The 20,527-nt window shown below is 34.3% G+C and overlaps 5 protein-coding genes across 5 annotated transcripts; 2 read left to right on the forward strand and 3 right to left on the reverse strand.

The window, feature by feature from the left end:
- Nucleotides 1-1,822: 1,822 nt before the first annotated feature.
- On the forward strand, nucleotides 1,823-3,540 carry LOC110724809 (xylulose 5-phosphate/phosphate translocator, chloroplastic-like). Its single transcript, XM_021904279.1, has one exon. The coding sequence runs from the start codon at nucleotides 1,974-1,976 to the stop codon at nucleotides 3,195-3,197; it is 1,224 nt and encodes a 407-aa protein (XP_021759971.1). The 5' UTR covers nucleotides 1,823-1,973; the 3' UTR covers nucleotides 3,198-3,540.
- A 387-nt stretch (nucleotides 3,541-3,927) lies between these two features.
- LOC110724812 (tRNA (guanine-N(7)-)-methyltransferase-like) lies at nucleotides 3,928-8,302 on the reverse strand. The gene is given in 9 exon segments (XM_021904282.1): nucleotides 3,928-4,530; nucleotides 5,706-5,804; nucleotides 5,932-6,016; nucleotides 6,091-6,122; nucleotides 6,124-6,141; nucleotides 6,247-6,326; nucleotides 7,119-7,194; nucleotides 7,322-7,378; nucleotides 7,660-8,302. Coding segments are annotated over 9 exon segments (954 nt in total). The 5' UTR covers nucleotides 7,945-8,302; the 3' UTR covers nucleotides 3,928-4,308.
- Nucleotides 8,303-9,375: 1,073 nt separating this feature from the next.
- LOC110724813 lies at nucleotides 9,376-12,262 on the forward strand. Its single transcript, XM_021904283.1, has 4 exons — nucleotides 9,376-9,656; nucleotides 10,917-11,043; nucleotides 11,149-11,221; nucleotides 11,750-12,262. The coding sequence occupies exons 1-4, from the start codon at nucleotides 9,629-9,631 to the stop codon at nucleotides 12,014-12,016; spliced, it is 495 nt and encodes a 164-aa protein (XP_021759975.1). The 5' UTR covers nucleotides 9,376-9,628; the 3' UTR covers nucleotides 12,017-12,262.
- Nucleotides 12,263-15,402: 3,140 nt separating this feature from the next.
- Nucleotides 15,403-16,513, reverse strand: LOC110724518 (cytosolic sulfotransferase 6-like). The gene has a single exon (XM_021903938.1). The coding sequence runs from the start codon at nucleotides 16,282-16,284 to the stop codon at nucleotides 15,403-15,405; it is 882 nt and encodes a 293-aa protein (XP_021759630.1). The 5' UTR covers nucleotides 16,285-16,513.
- Nucleotides 16,514-17,691: 1,178 nt separating this feature from the next.
- LOC110724811 (flavonol sulfotransferase-like) lies at nucleotides 17,692-20,506 on the reverse strand. Its single transcript, XM_021904281.1, has one exon. The coding sequence runs from the start codon at nucleotides 20,389-20,391 to the stop codon at nucleotides 19,384-19,386; it is 1,008 nt and encodes a 335-aa protein (XP_021759973.1). The 5' UTR covers nucleotides 20,392-20,506; the 3' UTR covers nucleotides 17,692-19,383.
- Between the last annotated feature and the right edge of the window lie 21 nt (nucleotides 20,507-20,527).

The following is a 20,527-nucleotide window of genomic DNA, read 5'->3' on the forward strand; positions in this document are numbered from 1 at the left end:
GTAACCCCTGACCAAACCAGTAACACCCTACATGTAACCCCTGATCAAACCAGTAACACCCTACAAGTAACCCCTGACCAAACTAGTAACACCCTACAATTTTTGACGTAGAATGTTTGATTTGAGATTCCACGAAGAAAAGGAGCTCAAATTTCTTCGTTTCTCATCGATTTCACTATTTCAAATGTTCATGATCTTAAGGATAATTAATCACAATTTTTCACAACAATTTGACACCCAATTTCTACAATTTCGGGCTTTAATTGTAGCAGTTTAGCAAAGAGGAGAGAGAAAATGGGTAGAGTAGAGATATGGTTGTTGGTGATGTGTGGTTTGGCTTGAAGAAGAAGCTAAGAAAAGAGGAGAGAGAAAATGGGTGGAGTTGAGATATGGTTGTTGGTGATGTATGATTTGGCTTGGAGAAGAAGCTAAGAAAAAAAGGAGAGAGGAGAGTTGTGGTATTTAAAAAAAAAAAAATTGTGGCTGACCACACCGTGTGGCCAGCCACATACAAAAATTTGTGTTAATCTAATTGATGAGTTTATGTGATGAATTATTGATTTGTTGCATCTTGAATTCTTTACTATCACGATTTTTCTAAAATTTTAATTAAGTTGCTAATATTTGCGTATAATTTTTGGAAAAAAATGAACATGGTATACTTAAAACATTTAGTACATAAAAATTAAACATTTTAAAATGATTTATCTTGCCTTTATTTTTCCTTTATAATTATATACAATGAATTTGAATTTATATCAATATAGTTCACAAAATTTTTTTACGTGTTCATTTTTTTAATACTAATGTTCATTTTACTCAATGTGTTCACATATTTATACTCCATATTAAATGTTCATTTTATTAGGTGTGCTCCAGCTATCCTATAAGTGTATGATAAATGTTCATTTTTAATATACCTATGTTCATAATAATTTTTAAAGTGTTCAATATTTATTACTAAGGGCATGTTCACATTTATAGAATTGAGCTGAACTGAACTGAACTGAAATTAAGCTGAAGTAAACAGACCCTAAGTGTTTTTTATTTACATGTTTATTATTATTTTTATAAATTATTCATTTTTAAGGTCGTGGTCTTACAATTCATGATTATCATGTTTATTTTTAATATACTAAATGATCATTATGTATAACATATTCACTTTTTAAATACTAAATGTTCATTATTTTATGTGTTCATTTTTTATTACTGAATATTCATTTTTTTATGTGTTCATATATTTTTTTTACTAGAATAAAAAAGATTTCATTAATAAAAGCTAGTCAAACAACACTTACAAATAATCTCTAAAAAAAATCTAAAATTTTACTACATGTTCATTTTATAGGTAATGATACAGCTAGAATAACTGTAGAATAGCCGCACCATGATGCAGCTAAGGGCCTGTTCACATTTACTTAATTTCAGTTCAGTTCAGTTCAATTCAGCTCCAATCAGTTCAGTTCAGTTCAGCTCCAATCAGTTCAGTTCAGTTCAGCTTTTAATTTCCCTCTCTCATAAAATATTCATTTCAGCTTAGTTCAGTTCAGTTCAGCTCAGCTCCAATCAGTTCAGTTCAGTTCAGCTTTTAATTTCCCTCTCTCATAAAATATTCATTTCAGCGTAGTTCAGTTCAGTTCAGTTCAGCTCAGTTCCAATCAGTTCAGTTCAGTTCAGTAAATGTGAACAGACCCTAAGACTAATCGAGAGCATTTACTATGCTCAAACTCGTGTGTAACCCAGTAGCCAATTCTGATGCTACCAGGTCCAGCATATACGAAGCATATCTTATTTGAAGCCCACACAAAGTCAATATAAGTACAAAAGTTGCAAACCAAAGCCCTAAAACTTTCCTTAGATTGAGTTCCTAATCTGTGTCATCACCTCCACCATTCACTTTAATCACCTTCTTTTTTTCTCTCTCCTCTTTCTCACTCTTTCTCTCTCCTGTTACAGTAGTTCCCACAAAAATGCTTGCTTTAAATCTGCTACCCTCTTCTTCTCTTTCTCCTCTCAACAACTCTCATAAACCCTTCAAAAACCCTTGTTCTCTACTTCCCCCAATTTCAACTCTCAAACTCAGAAATTCATCCCCAAATCTTATTCATTTTCAATCTAATCCCAGAAATCTTTCAACCCCATTTACCAATTCAATATTACCCAACAAACCCAGATCCCATTTTTTGATCCCACATTGTTCATCTTCAACCTCCCCTGAATCTTTACCCTCTGAATCCAATGAATCGAATCCCAAATCAAAAACCCTAAAACTTGCTCTTGTCTTTGGGTTATGGTACTTCCAAAACATTGTTTTCAACATTTATAACAAAAAAGCTTTGAACATTTTCCCATTTCCTTGGCTTTTAGCTTCTTTCCAACTTTTTGTGGGTTCAATTTGGATGCTTTCTCTTTGGTCATTTAAGCTTCAAACTCCTCCAAAAATCACCAAACCCTTCATTTTAGCACTTCTTGGTCCTGCACTTTTTCACACCATTGGTCATATCTCAGCTTGTGTCTCCTTCTCTAAAGTTGCTGTTTCATTCACTCATGTGATCAAGTCTTCTGAGCCTGTTTTCTCTGTTATCTTCTCCACTTTCTTAGGCGAATCGTACCCTGTTTCGATATGGCTTTCAATCCTCCCCATTGTATTTGGGTGCTCCCTTGCCGCGGTCACTGAGGTGTCCTTTAATTTGCAAGGGTTGTGGGGTGCTTTGATTAGCAATGTAGCTTTTGTTCTAAGAAATATTTACTCTAAGAAGAGTTTACAGAGTTTTAAAGAGGTTGATGGATTGAATATGTATGGTTGGATTAGTATAATCTCTTTTTTCTACTTGTTTCCGGTTGCTTGTTTCGTCGAGGGACCTCAATGGGTTCAAGGGTATCACAAAGCGATCGAATCAATTGGTAATCCAATGACATTGTATATTTGGGTTTTGATAGCTGGGGTGTTTTATCACCTCTATAATCAGTCATCTTACCAAGCATTAGATGAGATTAGCCCACTTACATTTTCAGTGGGCAATACTATGAAGAGGGTGGTTGTTATTGTGGCAACTGTATTGGTCTTCAGGAACCCTGTTAGGCCTCTTAATGCTCTAGGTTCCGCCATTGCCATCTTCGGAACGTTCTTGTATTCACAAGCAAATGCAGCTCAGAAGGCCAAGAAGAAGCTTGAAGGTGAGAAGAGTAGCTAAAAAACAGTACTTTAGATTTTTTTTGTTGTAGCAAAATTTTGGCTATGTTGTTTTAAGTTTTTAACATTGTTTGCATTATGTTGCCTTGATACTTAGATTTTATAGGATCTTTTTGTTTTCATTAAGGACACCTGAATTAGACTTGTATGAGTGTATCTCATTTCGTATTTAGTTTGGGAACTTAGTTTTTTTTTTGGTAATTTGTGTTAGAAGTCTTAGAACTTGGCATAATTGTATCAGTAGGTAACTTTTTGGCTTTGAAATGCTAAGTGGCATTTTTGGTTCAAAATATTTGTATTCTTGTTGATTATTTATCAAACACATAAAATTGACATTGATAAAAGTGAGTTAGAATCAGGATTGTTATTGAAATCCCGCAACAGATGAAGTTGGATTACATATGACAGGGAAATTATGGGATTTTTCAATGTAGGTTATATTGGTATAGAAATAGAAATTCTTGAGAGATCATTCAGGAGCTCCTAAAATTGTTTTCAGGGGGTTCATAATTTGTGCCCAAGAATATAACAGTTCTCTGTATTAAAAAGAGACAGGAATCCTGATATTCCTGAAGATTATGAAGTGTTCTGCACCACTATATTCTTCAGTAATGAACACGAAGAAGTCCAAATCTAATAAACGGTGGCAAAGCTATTGCAGTTTTCACCAAAACTTTAAATCACAGATGCCATCTTCATATATCATGGCTTGTGGAGTTGTGGGACAAAAGTGTTCAAAATGCATAGGATTGCAAAAAATTTCTTTAATAAAAGACCAGAAGTAACAGATACACTAGTGAATACATGTACAAGCTTTCTGTGATGCAAACTTACTTCCTAAAGAGCTAAAACAAACTCAAAGTTAAATTCTGCTTGTGACCTCCCTCTGTCCCTTATTTTTTGCACCATTTGACCCCCAAAAAAGCTATCACAAAAAGTAGATCCATGGTGGAAAAAAAAAAGGAAAGAGGGAGTATTAATCAAGCTAACTGCAATGTAAGCCTGAGAATTAGCAAACGAAGAGCCTAATAAAAGAAAAGCTTCAACTGTGTGATCTGTATCTACGCAGATTAAAAGAATGAGCTTAATGCAGGCTTCAACTGATGATAATATTATGTTCCCTTCTGATACAATCGTCTATACATTTTAGCACCTTCAAGTTCAGCATGAATCTCTCTCTCAGTTCTAATCCCCATGGGATTACTTAGAAGCCAACCATCAGGATCGCAACCATAATTAGGGTCAATGACATCAATGTGTAGCATATCTGGCACAATATCAAACTGATTTCTCATGTCAACTGCCACTTCCTGCACATCAGACTGCACAAATACCTGTTTTGAATTGAAGCATGAAAATCAGAAACCAAGGAGTTGAGTAAATCTGGGCTGTGATATGGTATCAAGCTAAGAAATTATCATTTAAGAGACTTGAAAAGCAAGCTAGCAGATTGGCATTGAAATAAGCAAACAAATGTTGGTGAATGCTGGAGAAATCTACAATAACCTAGATAGAAGTATAAATTCACTCCATTTCCCAACCTTAAAATAAATTCTAGGAAGAGGAAATAAATCGTGGCTAGAGGGAAAAAGAAGGTGAAATTTTAAAGAAAGATGACACTTTAAGGTCTTAAAAGTGCGCATTATAGTAGCTGTTTTTGCCCCTCATCTCGTGCATTGCACAAGTTTTATAGCTACTGAGGATGTTGTAATCAAATTATTCTACTTGAGGACCACAAAGAAGAAGTACCACCATAGTACAGTAGTTAAGTATCTGTACTTCTGTAGAAGTGTCAATCTCCAACAAAAAGTTCTCTCAAAGCTTAAAATCAGCTTTCAAATTCTCCACTTTTGAGAAAATTTATATACTAACCCTTTCTGCATTGATCCCCTCTAACTTCACTAATCCAAGAAGTGATCAATATCCTAACCTTTAAACTTGCCTACAAATGGTCCAATCCAGATGTAGTGGGAGCTGTGCAGGCTGACCATGTAATCATGTGTAGGTAAAAAGCACAACATATTCAAGGACAGTAAAAGCAATAACAGCAACGCTGCCACCACGAAATCTGAATCCCCCACAGGCCACAGGCATGGTGTGGGAAAATTCAGACTTTCGGCTTGTAGGTAGCAAAGAAAGGCAAAGTCTAAGCAGTGCAAGAGATAAGTAGAAAATAAAACCGAATTATAAGATGTCACCACCATGGTTAAATAATTCACCAACCCCCTTACCAATTTGCGATTCCAAGTATCCCAAAAATTGAATAAAAATAATTACTATGTTCGAAAAAATCGTTTCATAGTGTTATAAAGGATGCCATAAAACTAAATTTCCCTAAGTTTTCATTATGTAGACATAAATATATGATTGTGTCCCTGAACATATTGCGAATTAGGTTATGATCTTAGCAATCGGGATTCAGGTATCTAGGCCATTGGGATAATTGACCATAGACAATGAAATGGTAACCATTGCCTATGCTGCATGGGCTATGCTAGATAAAACTTACCTGTCCACCTGATGTTAGGTTATCTACAATGGAGTCAACCAGTGGCTTCTGCAAAACCCTTCTCTTATGGTGCCTTTTCTTGAAGTGGGGATCTGGACACTGCAACCAATAAAGTCAATAACAGACCAAGTTTACTCAGAAGAAGCTCTTTTATGACAGAACGATGCAATGACGTTAATAGGCGATGCAGCTATAAGGAAAGCATACTGAGATAAGATGAACTCACCAGGATCGAAACCAATACCAACGGTCCAGGATAAGAAGATGCCAACTGCTGGAAAGATATTGTAGCATTGGCAAACATGAAATGTCTGAAGCATAAGTACAGCATAATTAGTCAGCGAACAACTCATATCAATATTCCATATAAGTCTCAGAATCTTACGTATTAGAAAGACTCAGTTCTTTGGCCCAAAAAATTCGAACGCTTCACCAACTGCACGTAGAGAAATTTCCCAGAGTAACCATAAATCCATTATGTTCAATAAGATGTAGCTAAAACAAAAGTCCAAAGAAGTAGCCCAAATGTCTAATCCCATACTTTTTTGCGTATTTCAAGTCCCAAATAATTATTAGAACCAATGTTCCTTTTTGCTAGCCATAAGAGAAATCTGCCACTACCTGAAATTACTATGATGTCAGGCACTAAAACACAATTTCCTCACAGCGACAAAAACAGCAATCATAATTGTCATAAAAATGAAATACACAAGACAAGTATGTGGGTATCTTGTTATCCAGGGTAAAAAGTTCATGAAACAATTTTCTCCTCCCGGTTACTGCACGTCTGCACCTAAGTGTGCTTGACTCTATAATCCACTATAATCAGTTAAAACTCTTCCATCATCACCTTATTCATGATCAATATGTCCCTACACACATAGTAGCATCAGCCAGATGTCAAAGTAGGTGAAAATAGCTTATGTATAACTAGAAACTCTTCTGATAGAAATCTGAAGGCTGAAATGTCACACAAATCTTAATGACATCAATAAGAATTTCAACTAATGCACCTAGGATTCTAGGAAGGGAGAAGAGGCAAAATAAAAGTAGTATGAAGGTAAAATTGATGCTTGTATGGAAATTGACATTAACTATACAACTGCAACACAGATGTGGAGACAACAGCCTGCATGTCACAAAGTTAAAAAATGGAGCATAACTTATACTAAGTTAATACTATGCCATTCCCCTCATTCACAATTTTTCTTCCACTTTTAGACTTTAGTCCATCATCTTCCCTTTGCTTCGATGTTTCATCTCTCCTAAGGTCATGAACTCATGATAAACAATTTGGTTCTATGATCAAGTACATTGAGAGTTTTTGACTTGAAAACGATGTAAGATATCTCATTCAACCACTATCAAACCAATGAGAAGCATTAATATATTTAGAAGAAATGCATTCAATACCACAGCCAATGTCCACCATCAGAGGCAAAGAGGAGTCTTTAAACACATCATTCCAATCAGGCACCTCTGCTGGTACCTATCAATTGCAGCATTAACACATAAAATCAACTTCAATGCTCTCAAATTCTCAATAACCCTGAATATAGAACGACTTAAGAAACCAAAAACCATAATTTGGAAGTGAATTAGTGAATAACACTTACAGATAATGCTGTACTAAGAGGATTAACATGCTGCCGGACTCGAATATTACCCACCTCCTACATCACATAATATAACCATGAAAATCTGCTTTATCAAATTACTCAATACAAACAATTTCATGCTACCAAGAAATCAATCAAAGAGTATGAGTCCACTCTTTAAAGGGCAACCTCAATCTCACCATAAATTATTGTAAGTCCGTCTCATATAAAAATTACAAGCACCAATCTTTGAATGAAAGTTCCATATAACATGAACAAAATAATCAAAATTAAGCTAGAAATTACTGGGAAAGTGTTAAAAAAAAGCGAAAGAAATGAATGTGGGAGAATTAAACCTCGCAATTAATTGGAAGCTTAAGCTCAGAATACTCCAAAGCAACAAGATTAGGGCTTCTAATTACATCAGTAACACTGGCAGCTTCAGATAAACTTGTGACCCGAGTTCGAACCCTTTGCCAACCAGAATTGAAATTAAAAATGGGATTTTGAATTGGGTAATAAAGAAGATGATGATTGTAAATTGAAGATTGAGAAAATAAGGAGCGGCAAAAGCAAGAAGCAGCTTTAGGTAAGGTCATGGTAATAGAAGGTGTTTGGAAGTGAGAGAAAATGACAGCCATTATTGCTTGAAGTTTCTTCTTTGATGTGTATTTACTGGAGAACAGAGTTTTTCTGGGAATTGGTATTGGGGTTTAGATTAAAGCTTGAATCTTTGTACAGTAGTATTGTCTGAAATCGGACTAGTTGCTTCGGGTGATTGGATAGACGACGAATTTTGGGCTCCTTTGTTGGTCTGTTTCTTGCTGGGCTTGGTATACTAGTCATTAAGTCCACTACTCCCTTAGAGGAGAGGGGAGGGACGGAGTGTTGCACCTTTATCTTGTTCTCGAACCCTGACACACATATAGACATAGACCCAGGTGTATCCAAGATTATACTCCTTATTAGTTTTATTTATGTTGAGAATTTTGATTTAAATGAATAAAAGTGATAAAAAGGACAATGGAGAACAATTAAGGGTGTTCGCTCGGTGGTATGAGTTTGGAATCAAGAATAAGGTTAAATTGTATACTGGTATCGGATTATAACTTGATACTTAATAGCATGTGTTTGGAATCTCTCATTATTTTCTCCTTTTATTTGATACCTAAGGGAATGAAATGAGCCAAACTGACCTCCCCCAAGGTTTCTAAACCCTATAACTCATGGGTTTGAGGTATGAGTTTAAAATTCATACTTTTGACAACCAAACATATGATATGGGTTTTAGTCATTCTAAACTCATATCTCATACCTATATTCCGTAAACCAAACACCCTCTTAAGGATTTGTAGAGGGGTGGGTGGGTTATTCTTTCTATGGCAGTTTTCTCTTTGGTCTTTAAATGATTTAAATGTAAAATGAGAAATACTTCGTAATTTATACTCAGAGCTTAGTAACAAAACAAGTATTCCTTCCTTCCCTTAATTAGATTCCTACTTCCCTCTATTATTTGAGAAATAAATGTTAGAAATAGAAATCTAGTTAAAGGACTAAAGGAGTAATAATAGTTGAAATTGAATTAAGTAGTAGAGTGAAGGATTGAAATGTGCATGTACAAGGTTTGATTCTTTCTCTTTGGTTGTTATGTTGTTTAATGCTTAAATTGTTCTCGTTTAGATTTAAATGAGTAAATGATTATATATAATTTATTCTTTTTACTTGAATTCTTTGCTTATTTGTATCACTATCTCTAGTTCTTATTATATATGTCTAGAGTACATTATTCAAACAAATAAAAGGAAAAATCTTTTGCACACCAAATTAAACATCATCTTAAAATTTCTATGAAAGTAAAAAACTTGTAATTAGAATCTTTTGGCAATTAGCATTGATTACAATCAATAGAAACAAGTAATAATCTTGGACCCATTTGGAATCTATACAAATACAAGACGTGCAATCAAAGTAGCACTCAATAAAATAGATCCAAATTGAAGATATGATTAATGATAATCAAAGGTAGAGAAGCTTCACTAAACACTCACACAACTTACTAAATAATGCCACATGTAAGGACAGTGGACCATACAACACTACAACCTCTGAAATATTCAAACTATCATCTTCAATTTTTTGGTTAAAATATCACAAATTTCGCACCCCAATAAATTAAAAATTAAATTAAATTAATCAAAATCTAGGACTTTTGTGATTTTGGGTATTTAGCAAGTTAAACATCATTTGTTTTCAGGTGGTTCTTCATCTTCTTCGGATCTTGCAAACTCAAAGACTGGGAAATTTCTTTTATTCTTTAAGCGGCTAATGGGTCAGATTTTGGACAAAATCCAAGGTAATTTAATCTCACTCTTTTAAGCTAATTACAGTTTGTTCGAATTCAATTATACGTGCTTTCTATTTTTTGGTGTTTAATGTTGAAATTTAATAATTACCCTTGATTTCAATGGGGTTTTGTAAGTGTTATATTGTAGAATTGTTGATTTTTATTTACTTATTCGTTATAATTGTTGTTATCATGATAAACCCATGATCAACTTAAATTAGTTAATCATGTTCGTTTTTTTTTTTTGTTTTTTTGGGAAAGAATTGATTAAAGTAGCTATCTCTTGGATTTGCTTCTAGTGAGAGGCAGAAAATTTATCAAATTTGTTCTTATATGATATTATAGGAGTTTTAAGGTTGTAGTGTATAGATTATGATACTATTAGAATCTAGAAAAAGTGGAGAATCCCATGTATGCTTTATGTGTATTTGTGATGTGAGTCAGTTTGAGGCTTGAGCTGTCTTGCTTGGGAGAAGGCAGGCGAATTCGATTATACTAGGTAACTATTAGTATCTAGAAAAAGTGGGGAGTCCCATGTACGTCTTTGTGTCATTTGGTTTTGAGATGGAATCTTATTTAGTTTAGCGGAGTAAGCTAACTCATTTTGTCAATTGGTTTTGAGATGAAATCTAACTTGTCGTAAGTGGTCCAAAATTCCATGGATGCTGGCTAACCTATTTCCAAGTTGAGAAATTAAAATAGTTAGTGTTAACTTGCTTAACACGGAGTGTAGATGAGGTAAAGAAGTAAAAAAAAGGTTACCTATTATACAGAAAAACAGTTATTAGAGCTTATTGGACTTTATATGATTATTGGAAATAATCTTTACTTACTAGAACAACATAATTGTGAATTGAATTCGTGTAGCCTAAAACCCTCATATGAACTTATCTAAACATTTTTCTCAAACCACCTTCTTTACAGCTTGTCGAAGACATCAGTCATCAAAATTTTCACTCATAAGATTAGATAACAACCCAACTTCAGTAGGTGGGTTTCTTTAATGTGAAGAGAACAAAGCCTAAATACTTCAATTTCGAATGGCATGGAGTAGGTTACATATCAAATCCTTCATCTATAAAAGTCTTCCCTTTATGGGAAGGGATTATAGGAAACGCTTGAGTGACAAAAAGGATTGAATGATGCTTTGTTGAGGTTTATAAAATATTTAAAATATATCTTCTTATTGATTAATTGAAATTTATGTCAGTGTATTTACTTGGTCACTATATACACCCTGATGATGGGTCATATTGCCATCTTGCGTAGGTAAGGAATGGAGGAAGAAAAAAATCAGGAAGATAACAGACAAAGTGTTTGATCGTGTACAGACTCAGACTGGAAATGTCACACTGTCGTTTGAAGAGCTGTATATAGCTGTCCTGATAGTTTACAAGTGAGTGGTTTTTTTCCATTAGCTACGTCAAAGTCTAATACTCCATATTAATTAAAACTATGGTTTCCATGTTAATAAAATGGTACAAATGCCTTGCTGTTACAGTGATATCAACAAGTACTTACCAGGGCCACACTTTGATCCTCCGTCAAAAGATGAAGTCAGAGGCTTGATGGAGGTACTTTCAGCTTTATAACACTTGGAAAATTTTCATGTCTGATAGCATCTCTGTAAAAGCTTTGTTCTTTCATTTGTCAAACCGTTGTTTGAACTTATCCGTTGTTATTGACTTATTGGAGTGGAACTTTTTTATTTATTATGAACCCAGTTCTATTTTTTCCATGGCTAGTATGAACTTCTGTAAGTTGTAATTTGAACTTTTCCCTTATCTGAACATGTATTTCCTGAAACTTGTTCATTTAAGAATTTAAGGTGAAAAGAACTAAGCCAACAACAGAAATAAGACCATTTCTGTTCTTGAATCTTATCTCCGCTAAATTTACAGTGACAACTATGACCTGCTTATGGTATTAATTGGTGATAGAACTCACTATATTAGATCACGGAATTTGCTGTTTCGAAATCAGTTTTTCTGCTAATATTGGCTTGAATCTGTTTCCACTTCTCAGCTGTCAGCACTGCTTCTCTCTTTTTTTTTTAATGGCATGGCTTTAATGTTTGGCATTTTTTAAAAAAATAATTGCAGAAGTGTGACATCAATTTGGATGGGGGAATCAACCGAGATGAATTTGTGAAATTCATGCTGGAGTTAACTGCTGACACATTTAGCACGGTGAGCCAGGGACTGATCATCAGTCTGGTGGTGGCACCAACAGTAGCTTTAGCAACAAAGAGGGCAACCGAAGGTGTCCCAGGCGTGGGGAAAGTGGTGCAGAAGATGCCTAATTCAATTTATGCATCCCTTGTTACTCTTGCTGTCGTTGCAATCCAAAACGCTACCCAGGGATACTGATGACTAGAGTTTGTCAATAATATATCATTGGCCTTGCTTGTTCATGTAATACAGGAACTATACATATTATTTTTCCATTTTTCCATCTATATCATCTTCTCTCAGCTTTATCTAAAGCTTGTGAGGGGATTCATGATGTTGAAAGCATAAACAGTAACCATTGTTGTAAGAACTAACAATTTGTTGCGTGCTGTCTAATGTTTCAGCTTATTAATTAATCTGCAACCTGTCTAAATTTCATCGTAAGACGGTGATTATGTTATGCTAAATGTCTATACCAAGTTACACACTACTGCATTACTCGTGCCTAATTATCAGTGGTTTGTTTGTAATGACTAATGAGGAAACATACTCAAATCACCATTCAACGATTTTTTAAACTCAACTCCTTGGAAGAAGGTATTATCTTAAAAACCACCCACAAAACTTTAACCAACTACGAAGTAAGTTAGTTGACACCCACATTTGAGCAAATTTATTCATCAAGGTTGTGTATACTTTGATGTTCCTTTGTATCTAAAAAAATTCCATTCAAATTTAAACTCAAATCTCACCTCTCCCCCAAGATCGTAACTACTATTATAGGCACTAAAGTAGTTTAGTGAGAAAGATTACACCTTTCAACTTTAAGGCCATTACCCTTTTTCCTTTACTCTCAGAGTATAGCCGTAAGAAGTTAGATAGGATCCTTCTCCTTACCTTTAAAAAAACGAAGGGTACATCACAGTTTGGAATGCGGCGTATGCTCCCCGTAACTTCATAATTTAACAAGTTCAAGTGTACAACTATACAAGTACTCCCTTGTCTCTACAAATCAAAAGAGTAGATTTGTCGCAGTCTCTTAAAAGGTGCCGAGCAATGGCAGCTGCTGCATCATCTTCTTCTTCCCAAACTTCTCCATCTTCAGACCCAAAATTTGATCTTGTTGAGGTATTTCTCTCTCCTCATCTCAATCAAATAACTTAATTCATTCAAATTACGCTAATGCAATCTTTCGTAACTCCTCAATTTTATGCAGATTAAACGTCATGAGGTTGCAATTGCAGAGCTTAACAGTCTACCTTCTTCTAGGGTTAGAGTTTAACTCACCTCCATTTTTTCTAATTTTTATGCCTGATTATGAATTTCATTTCATTTATTTTCTCTTTAAACCCTGAAAATTTGATTCAATTGCGCTCAAATAGTGCCAATTTTGATCGTAATACTTTGTATTATTACTGTATTCATTTCAATTAGGGTTTTTTTTTTTTTTTTTTTTTTTTTGGGATGAATATACAATGGAAGAAAGCCCTAGTTTGCAGTGTAGTATGATATGAAGTGTTGAATTGTTGATTGATTGCAATATATTTAGAGGAATTAGGGGAAAGAAAAGCATTAGAGTGAGAATAGGAAGGAAAAGTTGTAGAGGACAATGAGAAAGGAATTATCTACTTCTATTAATCATAAACTCATACGGAGTAATAATTGAATGATACGTTGTATCGTGTAACGAGCATAATGTGCCTAAAACATCTGTGTATGCCTGTTCATGTTGGACATACGGAGTACATAATTACATTATACCTAGTTACATATGTAGTACGAAGTACGGAGTATAATCCAAGTGCTCCAAGAGTTGGAACAATGGAATTTGGAAGTCTTGGAACTGGCTTTAAATAGGGTTTTCTTCTGTTAAATGGTGGGTGTCTTAGTGATGTGCAGTATGCCAGGATCCGTGTATGATTGTACTTTTGGTATGGAAAGAATGCCTGAATGGCATGGATTCGCAGCATGAAAATCATAGTAGGGGTTTTCATCATATTAAGTAGTGAAGGAAGAAGCAAACAGTACATATGTATGGCTAAGGAGAGAGTGTTTTCAGTCTTGGAAGCGCTCTGGTCATATGATGTTTTGGTTACATGCAATTTAATCTTATGGAGTTGTACCTTGGTGGGGTGCAAACTAGGACGTTTAAGTGATAGTGAATGTTGGAAATCTTTTTTGCCTATGTGTTGGTAATGCTCTTCATCATTTCTGCCATTAATGCTGTTTGTTCATTGCTTCTAGTTTTTTACCTTCTAAGAGAAAAAGGATATTGGAGGGGGGGGGGGGGGGGGGATGGGAATAAAAATTGTCAAATGCCAGAAAATGGAAGCAGGGGGGCGGAGAAAGAATGAAGCATGTTTAATTTCTTCTGATAAGGTGTAGATTGGAGAGGATTCAAAACTTGGACAATTGTGATTAGGGGAAATTATCTTGTACCATAACTAATGTGTTAAACACAAGCAAGATGAAGTCTTGATATAATTAATTCTATAAGAAAGCCAATATTATACTCCTGAATTCTATAACTATGCAAATTTGGAAATTTACTTGGCAAATGAGATCTGTATTTTTTATTATATTTGCTGGTGTTGTTTCTGCTGCAAAGGAGTGCACTTATGATTCAATTATGACAATCAGTATTTAACTGCTACTGAATCCTTTTCATTATTTTTTTATCTTCAGCATGTCTATCTGAAGAATGGAAACATATTTTTCCGTACAACCATCCAAAAAGCAATCACATATGAGCAGAGTAAGTAAAATGATTCAACTATTCAAGAGGGTGTTGCTTTAGTTTTCTCATTTTTGTCCTAAAGTCCTTGGTGATTGATATGCAGAACAATTTGATTTGGCCAAGAGTAAGCCCCAAAAGCTCAATTGAGGTTGATGACATCTAGTCACACTGTTAAGCATGGAACATAATTATCTGGCATTTGATGGCCCAAAGTGTTGTTGTCATCTTGATCTTTTGGTGATAATTCAGGGTTTGATGCAGGGCTGTGAGGTTTTTGACACCTGAATGATATCAACTGCTTTTCCCTGATGATGAATGGTGATGTTCACTGAACTCTTATTCCCTTAATTTGTGCAGACTTTATCGCTGCTGATCTTTTTACGTAGTAAATTTTTGCATTTATACAAGTATTGAGTTTAGCGTGTGACATATTTTAGGGAGGCTTGTAGTGTATGTTCATAAAATTTTCTCTTCTTTCCAAAAAATTAGCCAACATTACACTACTGTTATTTTTAAGCGAGTGAAGAGATTAATTACAATCTCCAAAGTCCCAATTTTTCCATAAGAGTGTAATTTCTAGGAGGTTTTCATGCTTTCATTAAATGCTCCATATAATTTCCAAGTTGTTAGGATTTTATGTGCACCATCATTCTTTGAGAACATACTTTAAAAGAAACACTAAAACTGCCAAGTTATTCAAGTAGATTCTTGATTTTATTATAGAAACCAGACTCGTGAAGAACCCAAACTATGGTCCTGAGTTTGGTAAGGAAAAATGTTAGACAAAAGAAAAAAAAAAATAACAGCAACAATGACAGCGTCAATGACAATGACTGAAATGGATAGCTCATTGAAGGTTGGCTTTGTAAGAGTAGGGTTGAGGGAGTAACTTAAAACACAACCCAGTACCTTCAAGTTTATCTTGCATGAGTTTATTCATCCTCTCAACCATGTTAGGTGTGAAGTGATTGATCCAATCCCCTACCTCTCCTTTACGAAAGAAAATCTTGTTCTCAAGTGACTTCATGACCATCTCTGTGCCTTTATTAACCTCCAATTCCTTCATATTCTTGATGCTACAAAGGTCTATAATTTCGTGAATAACACCATCACTCTCTTCTCTAGGCGAAAATGGCTTACCTATGAAGTTAGCCAATTTTTTCAACTGTGATACTGGATCATCCTTTAAATCCTCGTACTTAAGGAACAATACCTTGTCCGGATGCTCTAAGCTTGCCTTCCAGAATCCAATCACATGTTCGAAGAAAGGCCCACATGGGTGTTTCCCATCATAAACTTCCTCAAAGAAATCCTCCATAGAAGGGGATTTGAAATTTTCTCCAAATTGTTTCTTCATAGACTTAATGCAGAAGTAATATAATGACACAAGTGTGTCAAAGGGATTTCGACAAATGTACAAAATCCGACACTTAGAAGTCTTAATGGATTCAGGAAGGGATGTGTAGGATAAATGAATGTTAAATAGCCTAGGTGAAGTAAGCTCATTAAGATGGTGATAGCAAGGGTAATCAAAGGCTCCACTATAGAGAGCCTCAAGGCTATGAACAAGTTCGTGTGGATTAGTGTTAAGCAACGGGCTTTGATCAATAGGGTGGTGGATACGGTTGACAGTAGCAAAGAGTAAAGATTTCAACCAAGTGGTACCGACTTTCATAAGCCCAGCTATGATAATATCTGTGTCTTGAGCAAGAAAGTGTCTTTGTAACATGAATATACTTTGGATATAGTTACCTCAATACCAGAAATTCTCATATTTTACTAGTTCAATTAGCTCACTGCCCATGAAGGAGCATTTTGGAAGGCATCTTTTTTCGAGCTCGCCTTGAACTTCTTTTTCAAGCATTTGTAGTGTCTCCTGATCTTGTGTTTGATTTGGATTCATTGTGGATGAATTCATGTTCTTACTTCTTAGCTTGAGCTAAAGATGGAACCCAATATTGAAAGGGTTTGTGTATAGCCGTATAGGAATTATATAAACAAAGCTCGGGATTGAAGTGTTTTTATGTGAGAAGTATTAAGAAAAAATGAGTTTAACATAATTAGGGAAATAGTGAATTTAAATAGGAAGTTTAGCTATATATTTTGAAGAATTATTTTAAATGTTAGCTTGTGGAAAGATTCCATGCTTAATTGCTATATTAATAAGATTAAATATGAGCTAGCTTAATAATATTATGATAAATCTTTGATCATGGATACTTATTAGAAAAACAGTTATTAAAACTTATTATAGTTACATACAAAATGATGATTAAAGCTTTGATCAATCAATTATCAACAGTAGCTATATCAACAGTAGCTAGCTGTGATATATAGTTTATTATGTGCATGATCTTGGCATAGCTTGATTGTAGGCTTGAGTTTGTCAACGATTGTTATCTTTGATATACTCGAATGGATCGTTACCTAGATCTTCATATAAGGGAATTATTGTATAAAGCACTAAAAATGTTACTTTGTAATTTCGTATAATTAGTTCCTTAAACAACATGCATGAAAAAGTGGAAATCAAATTGAGATTTTTGTGTTGCATGATCATGTCAAATGCGCAAAGGTTGACACATACAAGTATTTCATTACAGTATGAATTATTTTTTATACTAGCATATACTCTCGAGCTCTTTGTTCCGTATAAACCATCTTGTATGCGCGAGTACTCAAATGTTAAACATACTTCTTATGAAGTGTATATATTAAAAGTAGAATTACCTAGTACAAAATACAGTTACTAATAGCATTGTAATGATGTGTGGTTTTTTGTGTTCGATTTTCTCACAAGTCAGCAACGAACATCACTTTCTTCACACAAGAGATAGAAATCAAATTGGAATTGATTTTGATGACTAAACTCATAAACCTAGAACAAAGATTTTACAATGAAGTAGTAAGCCTCATGAATCATGTCAACTTGTCATATAATATCAAAGGATGATCATTCATATTCATGCCCCCCCCCCCCCCCAACTCTATTATTTTTGTTTTTTTTGAAGCTATTGGTTTATCCTGAAATGAACTTATTTTGTTTTTTTTGTTTTTTTTTACTGAACTTTAATTATTTTTACTAAATGTGATTTGAATAAAGTGAAGAGATGTAGGCGTAAAAATAGCAATAGCAATAGGTGATACTAATAATAATAGGGAATAGTAAGTAATAATAGTAGTACGTGTAGTAAAACATTCAGTTCTGTTCTAGCTTAAAAGAACATGACCTAATTAAGCGGAAAAAAATTACGTAGTATATGGTACTCGTCTATTTTATTTCAGTTTACACTAATAATTATATTTTTGAAGAAGTAGAACTGTATTGTTTACAAAGAGAAATAATTACAAATTTACAATGGTTTACATACAAATAACAAAGGATGACTTAAATAAAACTGATGATATCTTTGACTTAGCACTTCTGGATTGTATCTAGCTGTTATAACATGTACTATTGTAGGCTTGATTTTAGCATTGAGTTTGTTTATGATAAATTATCTCTGACACCCTGGAATGGATCACTGTCTCGTCGATCTCGATCTTCATTTAAGGGAATTATGGTACAAATTATTAAAATGTGTTAAAATTATTTCCAAAAATGAAGCTACATGCATGAATGAAATTGGTGGAAAATCAATTTAAGATTATTGTATGATCATGCCAAAATCAATTTTGTAATGAAAACTGTATTCAATGCTTGCTTGCTTTGAGACATGTTAGGGAATTTGAGCTTATTTTGGGTCAGACCCTGGCCTTACAATGCACATTTTTGGCTTGGGTTCGGCCTGCCTAATGAAATAATCCTAGATCCGTATTTGATTCTATAATATTTAAATTGATTGTTGGGGGCAAAGGGCTTACATTATTTCAATAATCTTTATTATAAAATGTACTTTTCCATTTCCGAATAGTCATGTTTGGTGGCTTTATACGGTTTTTGAAAGAGCATTACATTTGCCATTTTAGATATTAGATATTGTTGATAAACTTCCTCACAAGAGTCACAACTTAGGCCTCACAACAGAGCTAAGGGTGATGGGCTGATGTCTGATGGTACATTGATACCAAATCACCCTCTAATGACTCCAATATGAACTAGCAGTCTATCACACATTCATATTATCATATATGGTATGTACGGAGTAATTTTTTTTATTTTCTTTACAAAGTATCAAAAGTAGTTAAAGATTTCTAATTGTAAATTTTACTACATGAGAGCTAGCCCAATGATAAGCTAATTTGACAATTAGCTTGACATGCCATATAAGATTTTTAACTAATTGTCATTGTAGCTAATTTGAGCTCCAATGGCTAACTATTAGCTTACAATTTAAATGTAATTTTTTTATATTTCATTTTATTGACTCTTATATTTTGTTTTATTTGGGGAAGTTTTTCTTCAAGCAAATTAGCTTGGCGTTAATTTGCTTAGACAAGCTAAGTAGCTAGGGATTATTTAATAATGCAAACAAGTCCCTAACTACAACCATTGGAGTTACTCTGAGTAGTAAAAAGGATATTGTACGATATTAAGTGATTTAACAAGTGTCATCACGTGTTTAAATGTTCATAAACACCAGATTAAGTACAACTTACAATTGGAAGACCCAAAATAAGGATTCAAATAGAAAATTAATCATGAGGTGAATTTATTTACGAAATTACATACATAGATAGAAAATAGACAGATTCATCAGGAAGAAACAATCTTAATACTACATACAATATTTGTGAACAAAATGAAGAAAAACCTCATGAAAGGACAAAGCATACGTATATATAACCCAATAAAATGGCATGGATGATTTGCAAGTTATCAACATTATTATTGAGGAAGTAACGTAAAAGATAACCCAGTGCCTTCAAGTTTTTCTTCCATCAATTTTTTCATCCTTTCCACCATAGTAGGAGTGAAATGATTAATCCAATCTCCGACCTCTCCCTTCCTAAAGTAGGTCTTCTTATCGAAGAACTTGTCGATTGCCTTGTTGTCGCTCTTATTAACTTCCAATCCCTTCATAGTCTTGATGCTACAAAGCTCGATTATTTGTGTTATAACACCTTCACTCTCCTCGTGTGGTGAAAATGGTACGCCTATGAATTTAGCCAACCTTTTCAAATGAAAAGTTGGATCGTCTTTCAAATCCTCATACTTAAGGAATAACACTTTTTCTGGTCGCTCTAAACTTGCCTTCCAATATTCAACAACATGTTTGAAGAAAGGGCCACATGGATGTCTCCCAACATAAAAATCTTCAAAGAATTCCTCCATAGAAGGGGGTTTGAAATCTTCTACTTGCTTCTTCATGAAGTTAATAGAGAAAAAATACAGTGACACAAGCATGTCCAAGGGATTTCGACAAATGTACAAAATTCGACATTTTGAATTCTTCATGGATTCAGGAAGGGATGTGTAGGACAAATGAGTGCTAAAAAGCCTCGGCGAAGGGATGTCATTAGGGTTATGTGAGGGATGCTCACCATAGAGTGGCTCGAGGCTATGTACAAGTTCATGTGGGTGATGGCTAAGCAAAGGGCTTTGAGCAACGGGGTGGTGAGCACGGTTGACAATAGCAAAAAGTAAAGCTTTTAACCAAGTGGTGCCGGTTTTCATGAGACTACCAATTATAAGATCGGTGTCTTGAGCTACAAAGTTTCTTTGTAACTTGAGTATGTTTTGGATATACATATCACCATACCAAATGTTTTGATATTTTGCTAGTTGAACAAGTTCACTACCCATGAAAGGAGATTTTGGAAGGTTTTTTTGCACCTCTTGAATTTTTTCTTCATTGTTTTCGAGAACGAATTTTGTTTGATTTTCACCATTCATTGTGGATGAATTCAAGCAATGTTTTAAGAGATGGGATGCACACTAACTAGCCTTGTTTATATAGAGTAGAAGTTTGTGAGTGATGAGAATTATCATGCATGCACAATCATATTTATAGTATGTAGTGTACATGTAG

The sequence above is a fragment of the Chenopodium quinoa genome, unplaced genomic scaffold, assembly GCF_001683475.1.
Source record: "Chenopodium quinoa cultivar QQ74 unplaced genomic scaffold, ASM168347v1, whole genome shotgun sequence".
Classification (NCBI taxonomy): Eukaryota; Viridiplantae; Streptophyta; class Magnoliopsida; order Caryophyllales; family Amaranthaceae; genus Chenopodium; species Chenopodium quinoa.

Bases quoted from the DNA above. Each gene is read 5' to 3' on its own strand.
- LOC110724809 (XM_021904279.1), top strand. From the start codon at position 1,974: ATGCTTGCTTTAAATCTGCTACCCTCTTCTTCTCTTTCTCCTCTCAAC.
- LOC110724813 (XM_021904283.1), top strand. From the start codon at position 9,629: ATGGGTCAGATTTTGGACAAAATCCAAG. The intron at 9,657-10,916 runs GTAATTTAATCT...CATCTTGCGTAG, and splicing joins GATTTTGGACAAAATCCAAG to GTAAGGAATGGAGGAAGAAA. The intron at 11,222-11,749 runs GTACTTTCAGCT...AAATAATTGCAG, and splicing joins AAGTCAGAGGCTTGATGGAG to AAGTGTGACATCAATTTGGA.
- LOC110724518 (XM_021903938.1), bottom strand. From the start codon at position 16,284: ATGTTACAAAGACACTTTCTTGCTCAAGACACAGATATTATCATAGCT.
- LOC110724811 (XM_021904281.1), bottom strand. From the start codon at position 20,391: ATGAATGGTGAAAATCAAACAAAATTCGTTCTCGAAAACAATGAAGAA.